At 47.2% G+C, this 11,773-nt stretch overlaps 1 protein-coding gene across 2 annotated transcripts; it reads left to right on the plus strand.

Moving 5' to 3' along the window:
* Window positions 1–6,812: 6,812 nt before the first annotated feature.
* PMAIP1 (phorbol-12-myristate-13-acetate-induced protein 1) lies at window positions 6,813–10,970 on the plus strand. 2 transcript variants are annotated; one of them, XM_004745583.3, is made up of 2 exons: window positions 6,813–7,040; window positions 9,374–10,970. In XM_004745583.3, the coding sequence occupies exons 1-2, from the start codon at window positions 6,983–6,985 to the stop codon at window positions 9,478–9,480; spliced, it is 165 nt and encodes a 54-aa protein (XP_004745640.1). In that variant the 5' UTR covers window positions 6,813–6,982; the 3' UTR covers window positions 9,481–10,970. The 2 variants fall into 2 exon arrangements, 1 of the variants encoding a protein (XP_004745640.1); XR_006602151.1 differs by lacking the exon at window positions 6,813–7,040 and adding an exon at window positions 7,047–9,122 and having other exon boundaries at window positions 9,374–9,461.
* Window positions 10,971–11,773: the final 803 nt, after the last annotated feature.

The raw sequence follows: 11,773 nt of genomic DNA on the forward strand, positions 1-11,773 counted from the left end.
GCACTAAAGTTTCTAAGTGATTATTGCTGGAGTATAAGAACATTTTCTAAGGACACTGATGTGTTATCTGACCTGATATCTTTTATGATCTCCCATGGTTCTTTCTCACCTGTTTCTCCTGCTAGGAACACCAGAGTGCTGAGGCTTCTGGTTTCACTCTGGCCATCTCTCTTTCTCTGTCTCTCTCCCATTCTCCATCTGTCTTCTCTGCCACACTGATAGCTGGGGGTGGGGAGGTTCTCCTGAACACTGCGCCCCTCCCTCGTCCTATCTGGGAATAAAACCAAACTCTCAAGTTTTTCCCTTCAGCTCTGGCAGGTGGTTTTTTCCTATTTTATTTGACTCCAGGGATGACTGGAGACTGCCCCAAATTTTTAAGCAGGGCAGGGCTCTTGTTTTTAAAAAATAAAAATCTGATTCTCTCTGGGAGGAGTGTGGGCACGGGAATTAGTGTTAGAGAACGTCATGCTGGCTGCCCTGTGAGGAGAGGCGGGTGTGTGTGTTTGGGGGGTGCTGGGGGAGCCTCTGCAGGGGCCAGTGCAGAGAAGCAAACAGCGGACAGTGAGCCAACAGGTGTTCCGGATTATTTCGCACAGACGGGCTGTGACCTGGCCGAAAGGGAGGGATGAGGCCGAGTTCTGAGTCTTCTGCTTGGACGCCAGGAGGGGCGTAGGCGGATGGACTAGGATGGTGCTGGGTGTGGCCAGGAGAATGAGTAGATTAAGAGAATGATTAGTAGATATTAGGAGAATGAGTAGATGCTCCAAAGGGTCCCAGGTTCACATTTGAACCACACAAATTTGAAGTTTGAGAACATGTAAGAGGATGTGGGGTGATTTGCAGTGGGGCTTGAAATGTGGGTACTCTTGGGACAGAATCTGAGTGGGCTGTGAGAGCACATGAGCCTGGGTAGGAGGAGAGAGAGGGGGCTGGGGAGCAGGCAGTGGCCTCTGCCAGGAGGAGGAACAGCAAAGGCCAGGAGAAGGAGAAGGAAAGCAGGTTTCTGATTCGACAGTGCGAGCTCTTAGGGGCTGGTCATTATCATCTTGGTGAGCATGTCAACTTTTAAATCTGGAGGTTTAGTGTTAAAGAGAAATACTTTTATAGGCATCAAAAAAAAAAAAAGGAGGCAGATTTCAAATGTCTAGCACGTGTGATCTCTTCTGCTTACTGTCAACCTTTGTCATCAACCAACAACCATAACGAACTAGGTGTAGAGTACAAAGTTTTGGGTTACAGTGGTCACTAACTTACATATTAGCACTTTGAATTCAGGCACATGATGTAATCTTTGGCTTTGGTTTTCTCATCTGTGTATGGAAGTGAAAACCTAGCCCACAGAATTGTTTTAAAGTGGAAGGTCCTTCTCAACATATCCCTTAATGGCCATGCATTCATTCAACGAGTATTTGTTGAGTGTCTGCTACGTCCCCAGCACCATAGGTCTAGGCGCTGGGAACAGTGGAGAACAAACCATGTAAGTCTGAGCTCATGTGAAGTTTGAGTTCAAAAGCAGAACCCGACAATCAACAAGTCAGACAACTAAATAAAATACATTTCCTGGAAGACAGTCAGACGGAGGGTAGGGACGGGCAGTTTCAGACAGGATAGTCAGGGAGGGCTTTCCAAGAAAATAGTATTTGTTCTGAGACCTGAATGGCCAGGAGTATTAGTCAGGGAAAGAGCAGGAGAAAGAGCACTGTCAGCAGAGTCCAGGCTGAGGGCAAAGGCTCGGAAGCAGGGAGGAAGGAAGGAGGCTGTAGAAGGGGGAGGTCAGATGCATGGGTGTCCCCCCAATATTCCCACACCTCACAGGTCCTCTATGCCGGGGACACCCAGTCCAAGTGTAGGTGCTGTTGGCAGATTAGATTAGGCGCCAATGAAGGTAATCAACAACTCAGCCTACATTCCAAGTCTATGTGCCAGAAACTGTGCCTTCCGCTCAAGGCAGCAATTATCCACACTGCTGGGTAACGACTCTGCTCGCTTGCTGTTAACACTCAAAGTTTCTGGACACTCCGAACGTCTTCTAATTTCTAGCTCCCCTCTTCTGACTAATTGTGGCGTGTTTTGCCCCTTCTGCCTCATGTGGTTCATGATTACTATCATAATTACCAAGCATTTCAGCTCTCCTTCCCCATTCTACCACGCAAATGCTATGGGTCAAATTGTGTATGTATGATTATTACTGGTTTTTTTCTTTTTTTCCTAAGCCTGTTTATTCTGAGGTCCAGGCTTCTTTTGTCTCCTGAGGATAATAAACAGGTCTTTTTTTTTTTTTCCTTTCCCCTTTCCCTACATCAATTTTTAAATTGTGAAATATAACACTCATCCAGAAAAGCGTATCATGAACAAATTATTTTAAACCTATCTCGTAAGAATATTTCCATGTGTTGTATAATTTCACAATATATTATAATCCATTTTAATTACTTGCTGTTAATTCAGATATATTTCATTTCTTTAACTAGACAGTAAACTACTTGAGGTCAGGTATCATTTCTTAAGTGGCTCACCCAACATGGGGCTCGGCCCTACAACCCCAAGATAAAGAGTTCCCACGCTCTGTCCCCTGACCCAGCCAGGTGCCCTACCCTCCTATTGCTTTAAGCCACTGTTTGTGGTTCTCTGTTGTGGCAGCCTTAGGAAACTAATATAGGAGAAAATCCTATATATGCTGAAAAATATCAAGTCATGCTCTAATAGAATGCAGTCCTACCCTAGTCAGGAAATGTGGGAATTTTAGGAAGCCAGGGGCTGAGACAGTGACTGTCCTTGTGGACCCTACCACCTTGTATGAGAATGACCGTACTGTGTATCCTCACGTGTCCCACCATCTCCACTCTCAGCTCAGCTAATCTAGTCATGCTGCAGCCAGAGTGAACTTTCTCGAATCTGATCCTATCACCCACCCGCATGCTTAAAATCCTCTGTGGTTCCGCTCTGCCTCCCGGAGCATACACAAACTCCTCAGGTCCCTCTCCACTTACCACCTCTCACCACTTCCTCCTCACCTTGCCTCCCCCTCTGTCTCTGCCTGGAACATCTTTCCTTTTGGCTTCATTGCTTGGCCAATCCTGTTTTTGCCTCAGTGTCTATGTAAGTGGCCTTTCACGCTTCACTGCCCGCCCAGGCTGTCCCATAGTCCTCCATAATTTCCCTGGGACGGGGAATCTCGGCCTGCATACATCTCCGCCCGTGTAGTTGGCCCTATCACCCTCCAGCCTTGCTGTACGAGGTGAGGTCTGAGAAGCGGACGCTCGGGCACCACCAGAGTTTAAGACGCAGAACCTCAAACCCAGCTAGGTCTTCACAATCTGATGTTCATTCTAACAAGATACGCAAGTAATTCTTTTTTTTTTTTTTTTTCCTTCCCCAAGTGATTCTTAACACGCACTGAGTTTGAGAGTTAGGCCTCTTCCACATCATCTCTGTGGGGGCAGGGAGCACTGTGTCCCCAGAATCCAGCACAGCGGCTGTTTAAAAGGACATTTAACTGATTTAATGCATGAGTCTGATTTCCTGTTAACAAGCCTGTCTTACAGGAAAACAAAACAAAACAAAACAAAAAAGTCTCCTTTTATCGGAATAAACAGACTCGTGTCTCCAGCCTACGTATTTTGTCACAGTTCCCTTTCAATTCCCCTTACACGACTCTCATATTCTTTGTTTTCCTGTCAAATCCTATTTTCCGCACGAAATATGTGAATGACTGTTCTATTACAAATCATGTTTTCTGTTCTGTTCTGTTTTGGGTTTTATTAGTAATTTTTTAAAAAACCACATAATGACAACACAGGCATTGTCAGATTTGTACCGTTATTTTTTAACTTGGTCCATGAAAACTGATACCTGGTAATAGTTTTAAAAATTGTCCTCCGCATTCTTTTTCCTTCCTCTCCCCTCCCGTTCCTCATCCCTACCTTTCTCCCTTCCTTCCTTCCTTAACAGATAGCAGGATCCTAAAGCTTCGTGATGAATCTTTTTGTTGTGAGTCCCAGCCGTCAAAATCCCGACACATTGATATTTCTCACAAGTTCTCGGAAAATGAGAACGTCACTTTTCCAGAGAAGTATACAGGTAAGAGAGCCTTTACACACTCAACTTCAAATTCCCTTAACAGAATGTTAAATCTGAGAATTTATGGACCATCTCAAACCCCAATTTTTATTTTATTTTTTTCAAACCCAAAATTTTACACGGGGCTCCATCAATCGCTGATTTGACCCGCCTCTGATGACGCCTCCCCAACTTCCCCCCTCCCTTCCCCTTCCAGCAAGTTGAATTTGCAATTCGCTAAAAGGAACCACTCGCCGAAGGTTTGTAGCTAGTACGGGTCACGTGGCTAACAACCTTTTATAATGATAATGTTAGAGGGCAGGCTAGGCACACCCTTTGTAGGTAAACAACGGTAGGATTGCTTTTCTTTTGTTGAATGTGTCTGCATTTCGGGGTGCACGATTTGGTCAGAAGCTTACTAATTTATCCAGTCAGAAAATTAATGGTGTCCCTTCTTAAGTCAGTCAAAATTGGGGGGTGCCTGAGTGGCTCAGCTGTTCGGCATCTGCCCTCGGCCGAGGTCCTGAATTTGGGTTCCGGCTCCCTGCTCAGCCGGGAGTCTGCTTCTCCCTCTCCCCGCCCCTCCCCTCCTGCTCCTGTTCTCCCTCAAATAAATAAATAAAATCTTAAAAAAATAAACTAGGTTGTTTCAATTCAGGAGTAGTTTCGTTCCTGAATTATAGACTCCTCTCGACTTCTGCAAGACCAAGCCATAAATAAATTCTTGCAGGTTTGTGTTGATTGAAGGATTTCAGGTAAATAAACAAGCTCAAACGCCCACTGGGGGCACAGAATGTAAACGAGAAAAGCGACATCAGGGGGCGTGGCCGCCGGGAGCTCCCGCCCCAGGGCGGCGGGGCGGAGGCTGCCACCAGGCTTCTAGCGTGCTCCGCCTGTTTGCAAAACGGACCCCGGTTTTTCGGACGGGCTGCCACCCGGCTTCTAGCGCCCTCTGCCCGTTTGCAAAACGGACCCCGGGTTAGCGCGCTCCGCCGGTTTGCAAAACGGACCCCGGTTTTTCGGACGGGCTACCACCCGGCTTCTAGCGCCCTCTGCCCGTTTGCAAAACGGACCCCGGGTTAGCGCGCTCCGCCGGTTTGCAAAACGGACCCCGGTTTTTCGGACGGGCTACCACCCGGCTTCTAGCGCCCTCTGCCCGTTTGCAAAACGGACCCCGGGTTAGCGCGCTCCGCCGGTTTGCAAAACGGACCCCGGTTTTTCGGACGGGCTGCCATCCGGCTTCTAGCGCCCTCTGCCCGTTTGCAAAACGGACCCCGGGTTAGTGCGCTCCGCCGGTTTGCAAAACGGACCCCGGTTTTTCGGACGGGCTGCCACCCGGCTTCTAGCGCCCTCTGCCCGTTTGCAAAACGGACCCCGGGTTAGTGCGCTCCGCCGGTTTGCAAAACGGACCCCGGTTTTTCGGACGGGCTGCCACCCGGCTTCTAGCGCCCTCTGCCCGTTTGCAAAACGGACCCCGGGTTTTCAGAGCTTCACCGTTTACAAAGGACGCCAGAGATCGGAGCTTTGAAAGTAATCTCTCAATTTTTAAATGTTGGTAACCAACTCAAATTTTCCCACACATTTTGCAAATCAGTACCACGAGCCAAACAGAGCACTCCGGGGGAACCACACAGTTCTCAGTAGCCCATTTGCAACCTCTTCGTTGAATAGCGCGTATGATGAACATTCATTTCCCCCCAAAACTGTTATTACTGGGAACGCCAAGATGGGTTAGAGCTCCTGCTCCGCAGGGGGCCTGACTAGGTTCAGATCCTGGCACCGCTCTCTGCCAACAGGTGCTCCAGAATTCCCTTGATGTCAAGAAACAAGTTTTCACCTGTAAACTGGCCTTTCTGAGTAAGAATGGCAGCTTCGCAGCATCGTTCTGAGGACAGAATGCGAAAATACCCGCTCAGACCCTTCTCACTTTGTGGTTCTCAATACCTATAACCTAATCCCAATTACTACTCCTCTTTCTAATAATGGCATTATTCAGGGACCCGCCAAACATCGTGTAGGTAGCCTCATATACCTCATTTCTCCTTCCACGAAAGCATCTGAAAGTGTCCCATATAATGCCTTACTCTTTTCACGTTACTAAGCAGCAACCCAATGAGTTAATGTCGATCTCTCCAGAGGGAATACGCTCCACCAGCCCAAGCTGGGGCGGGGGACTAAGCCCTCTGCCCACCGTTCCCAACCCCCTTCCAGATCAAACTCGTGTGTACTTGCTCTCCCCAGGGTTTCAGTCTGGTACGTGAGTCCCTTTGCCTCTGGCACCCTCTCTACTGCTGGGAACGTTTTCTTCATCTCATTTCCCCGCAACCACCCGTGCCCTCCGAGCTCGAGCTCCCCCTTTCGGATCTGGTTCCGGGGTCGGCTTCGTTAGAGTCTCTAATTGCCGGTTTACGATAAGGACCCGGCGCCCGGCCTCCCCAAGAAGGCCGCCGCCTTCTCGCTAGAACTTTCCCCTCCCGCGACTTCCCGGCTCCGCCACAGCTGCGACCGAGGCCACGTGGGGCGGGGGCGCGCTCTCGGCCCGGACCCCCTCCGCGCGGGCCCCGCTAGCGAAGGGAGTCACGGCGAGGCGAGACCGGGTGTAGACGCGGATCGCCGCCACCGCCGCGGAGCGCTAACGAGTCCGGGCATATCCCCCAGTGCGGCGGCCCTCGGGGGCGGGGACAGGGGCGGGCGCACAGTCAAGTTTCGCTACGTCACGGTTCCCGGGACAGTCCCTTTATAAGGAGCGAGCGGGGCGCGAGAATCGTCCGGAGAGGGCAGTCTTCGGTCCGCTCCGGTCTTGCGCGCTGCTCCTGCCCGTCCGCGACCCGCGTGCTGCTCGCCTCCTGCTGCCCTAAGGGGGCTCGGGTTGGACTGAGGTCCCCGGGGTTTTACCGCACAGCTCCGGTGGCTGCCTGTGGAGATGCCTGGGAAGAAGGCGCGTAAGAGCGCGCAGCCGAGCCCAGCGCGGGCCCCGGCAGGTAGGGAGCAGCTGGGGTCCGCCGAGATCCTGACCCGGGCCGGGGCCAGGGCCGGGGCCGGGGCCGGGGCGAGGTTCAGGGTCGAGGTCTCGGTCCCGGTCCCGGCGGGGTCTTCCCAGTAGCTCGCGGCCTCCGGGCCCGGCAGGTCTGCGCCCTTGGACATGCTTTGGGGGCGCCTCCGGGAAGTTTTTCAGGGTTTTTACCGCGGATGGTGGAGATGGTGAGGGAGGAAACGCGATATGGGATGCACATTGGGATCTTAGCGGAGGCACGAAGCCTTGTTTTCGCCTTGCTTGCCTTCCAGCCCCACTTTCTCTGCCCCGGGGCCACGGGGAGAAAAAGTGCAAGTGCAGTCGCGAGGAGAAAGTCCTGATCGCGGCAGGTGGGGACGGGAGAGGCTCCTCTGGGAGCGGCCTGGCGACCGGCCCTCTTCCTCCGGAGTCGGGGACCATGGAGGGCCCCCGCTCTGAGTGTAGCCACTCTCGGGCCCCCAACACAAAACGGTCCGTTACGCCTCGGTCTATGGGGGCTCTGCCACCGAGGGCCGATTAGCGTTACGGAGGCCCCGCGAGGACCACTGGAGCCGGGAAAGTTGTGCTGTCTTGAGTGGTAACATTTTAGCAGTCGTTATTGGTTGTGGAGATGGATAGGAGAACAGCAGATGGTCACTGTAGTGGTTTTTCATCCATCCATTCTTTCTTCCTCCCTCCATAAAGCCTCATCGAGTAAGTTTTTAGACCCGCCCTCTCCCTTATAAATCTTAACACACAGGGCAGCCATCCGCTAAGGGGGTGTAGCGAAGGCGGCTGCAGGCTCGGAGCTCAAAATTCGTCATACTGCTATTGCATCAGACGCTGATGGCCCCCTTTTAACTTTCGATTTATAGAGCCTGTGAGGCTTGCAAGGAAGTGGGGTGACCATCCTGCCTAAGTGGGCACCGGGGTGCTCCCTCGGGGTCGCTCTTGGGAGGCCAAAAAGTTTGACCCACCTTTTGTGATGTCCAAGAAATCTCTCGTTTCCAGAAGGCCTAAGCTGAGCATACCTTTCTGCCATTTTCCACTTCATTCCTAATAATACAGGACAGCAGAAAGGGCCCCCTTAAACTCGACTGGACAGTAATACATCTTTTAATTGAGATACAAGTGACCTAGGACATTGTATTAGCCTTGATTGATGTATGTATCAAAGGATGATTCGGTTTATGTATATATTGTGAAATAGCGCTAGTTAACATCCCTCACCACACGTAGTTTTAATTTTTTTTTAAATTACCACTTTTATAGAAGTGTAACAGAGATGAAGGAAACAACTAGCAGCTAGTTTCTGCCCCCTCTTTTGGGGAAAGAGATCATTTTTTCCCCTTTAAAATCCTTTTGTAATCCTTTTTCTTAAATTAATACTCATTTAATGACAATATATCGCTTCTAAAAAGTAGTAAACTTGTGAATTAAACATTTTTGCTTCACTCATAAAGGCAGTGGAGTTGCACAAATTGGGTTTGTAAGAAGAATTTGGTTTACAGTGTAATGTAAATTTATAAGTTATTTTAGAGAATGTGGTCTTATTTTTGCAAGATTTTATGAGTCTTAGAAGAACATTTCAAAGTTTTTCAGTGAGGTTAAGAATACATTTAGAGGGGCACCTGAGTGGCTCAGTTGGTTAAGCATCTTCCTTCTGCTAAGGTCATGATCCTGGGTTCTGGGCCACATATCAGGCTCCCTGCTTGGCGGGGAGCCTGCTTCTCCCTCTCCCTCCGCTACACCCCCTGCTTGTGCTCTCTGTCAAATAAAATCTTTTAAAAAGGAGGGGAAAATACATTTAGATTTGTCTATTGATGAAGGTCTAATACGAGGTGTGAATTATTGCCATTTAAAAAACATTCTACTTAAAAACAGCATACTCCAGGATTTGACTTCAGTTCCCCCAACCAACCCTCAGTGAGTGAGAAGAGGATGATGTCACCTGAGGCTGGCCAAGGCTCCTTAATCCTTAACTCTGTGGTGTATGATGGAAGTTCCCCTGTTGAAAGGGAGCATTTGCCTCATTTAGTGTGCTTCAACACACACACACACACATTTCAGAGTAAACATCTTTATTCTTAACTATTCTATTGATTTATGAGTCACAGTGTGTCTGTATATGGTGTGTTGGGGGGAGGGTATGCATGCTAAGTCACCTTTCTTGCATTGAGAAAATGGGTGTACATAAAGCTAAAGTTAAGGTAAATGTTCACTGAGTAAATACTCAGCTTGTCCCTTGGATGGGCACATTAACTCTTGCTGGTTGCAGTTGGTAATACCAGTGTGATTTTAATGTTTAGCCTTCCTTTTCAGACCCCGAAATGGAGTGTGCCATTCAACTCAGGAAATTTGGAGACAAACTGAATTTCCGGCAGAAACTTCTGAATCTGATATCCAAACTCTTTCGGTCGGGAACCTGACTGCCTCGGAAGCTTGAACAAGGAGATTGCTTTAAATTGGAAGATTCCCCAGTAGGTGCAAATTTAATCTAGAGGAAATGCCTTGTAATGGAGAAGATCTCACTTGCTTTTTGGATGTCCTTGGAAATGAAGATGGGATACAACAAAGATGGATTTTTGTTGATTTTCCAGAAGACATTTGTTTTGGCTCGTGAGGATGTTATAAAACCATTTTGTTTATTTTAAAGCAAGAATGGAGGAGCTTTGAAAAATAAGGACTTAATTACTTAACATTTTGTTTTTAACTTCCGAAATTATTCCGGTAATTTTGCTGAAGGTTGCTGTGCAGCCTACTGTAAGCGGAGTTGGCAGATGAATGGACAGTGGTCAGAGGCAAAGAAACATATGTCTTCAGTGTTGGGTTTTATTTTGGGATGACAACTCCAGAGTGAGGGATAAGACTTGGTTTATATATTATCTTGTTAAAAGTAAACATTTCATTCTCAGAACACTGAATGTTGTAGAGAGTGTGGATTCCACAGGTCACTACAAAATATAAAATGATTTGAAAGCTTTGTTTCTTCTGACTCAAAAATGTATCGCTTCTGTTCAGATGATCCTTGAATTATGTTTCTGTGAATCTTAATGGGAAAGCCTGTACCTTGAAAAAAATGTGATAGAGGTATTAGTTGGCTCCAGTAAGATTCTTGAAGGTAGAATGTTTCAAGATAAAGAGCACAGGGATTTTCTAGAATCAGAAATAATGAGGGAAAAAGGTGATTTAGGCTTTTTTACTGTTGTAATTAATACTTAGTAAAACAAATATACTAAAGTAACTTGATAAGATGAATGTGTTTCTAGAGAAGTTTCTAAAATCTGTAAAAGGCCTTTCTCAAACTGGTCAGGGTATGTCTCATAGGAAGTGATCTTTTAAGAGAAATTAAGTATGTTTTACATAGTTTTTTTTTTTTTTTTTTTTTTTTTTTTTTTTTTTTTTTTTTTTTTTTTTTTTAAAGGGGGATTGGATTTGGATTTCTCGCCTGGAATAAAAATGCCATATATGTATAATTTGCTTTAGAATAATATGTAGATTCTGAGAAAAGTTTCATGAATTTCCCTTTTTTTATTGTTAAAAGGCCAGTCTGCATCCCTAGATAGATAAAAAATAATGTCATGATTGAATTTCAGCAGGAATAATAATATTTATTTTACCTATTTATGATGAAAATACCGTTTTGCTTGAAAATGTCTATTAAAGTCACATTTTTAGGTTATGAGACAAGGCTTTCATAACCACTTGAACTTAACAGTAAGAATGTTTTGCCCTAGGCTGTGGTCACTTTAGATGAAACATTACCTCAGTATCTGTTTTTTCCTCAGTATTATTTAGTTGCAAAAATGCTTTTTGTCTGTCTAGAGGCAGATATTTTGCTGTTAGGATATTTATGGTCTGTAACTGTATTTATACATACAAAATTGGATACTGTAGCTATAAACTACTAGAATCATCACCGTTTCTCTGCCTGTTCCTTTCTGTCATCACATCACCGGCCCAGTATTCATTACGAAACCAAAATGGTTTGACAGGTTTCCATCAGCAGGTCCTTTCTGAGCACCACCTCCTCAGTCACAGTTCTTTTGCCTGGAGTGGAACATACGGGGACATTTAGCATGATTTCTGCTGTCAAAGGACTTGCTGTTTAATGAGGAGAGGAAATAGTGAAAAAGAAGAAATTCATGCCTGGCAGAGATCTTGAATGTCTTAGTTCCTGGAGAGTGATTTATTGAAAGTTGCCTATAGAGATTAGTCAATATCCATGGGGCTACAATGTGTCCCTTCCTTGGCTGCTTGGGGACCTCTGCCAGCTAGAGAAGCTTCTGGGTGGTTTCCTTGACGATGGCCTCACAGTTCTCTCTCATCTGCCCCAACCCTGAGCATCTAGTATTGCTTCATCTGAAGCTAGTCACGTGCAGGAGTGGCTTTCCTGTTAGAGGGTGAGAACTCCTAGTTGGTAGCTCTTTAGGCTGAAACCCCAGAGTGTAAATTACCTTGCTCCGAAGGGGAGGCTAAGAGGAGAGGCTACCGGAGGAAGGTGGCACCCTGGGTAGGGGGAAATGAAGGGCTGCCCCAGGCCATTGGGGGAGGGAGGGTGGGGGAGATTGGCTCCGTAAAGGTGATTTGATTTGAGAGTCTCTGGAAGAGGATTTCCTGTCCCTCTGCCCCTCTGCGTAGCCAGAAGTGCTCTGTTGGTGTTAATGAGTTTTCCTAAGAGTACCCTTGCTGCTTTTTTTTTTTTTTAAATACAAGGAGTAG

This window comes from Mustela putorius, unplaced genomic scaffold, assembly GCF_011764305.1.
Source record: "Mustela putorius furo isolate JIRA1106 unplaced genomic scaffold, ASM1176430v1.1 tig00003858_pilon_pilon_pilon, whole genome shotgun sequence".
Lineage (NCBI taxonomy): Eukaryota > Metazoa > Chordata > Mammalia > Carnivora > Mustelidae > Mustela > Mustela putorius.

What these genes read in the sequence shown, in the direction of transcription:
- PMAIP1 (XM_004745583.3), top strand. Translation starts at nt 6,983, where the DNA reads ATGCCTGGGAAGAAGGCGCGTAAGAGCGCGCAGCCGAGCCCAGCGCGG. An exon ending in CCCAGCGCGGGCCCCGGCAG is followed by an intron (nt 7,041 to 9,373) that starts GTAGGGAGCAGC and finishes CTTCCTTTTCAG; the next exon opens with ACCCCGAAATGGAGTGTGCC.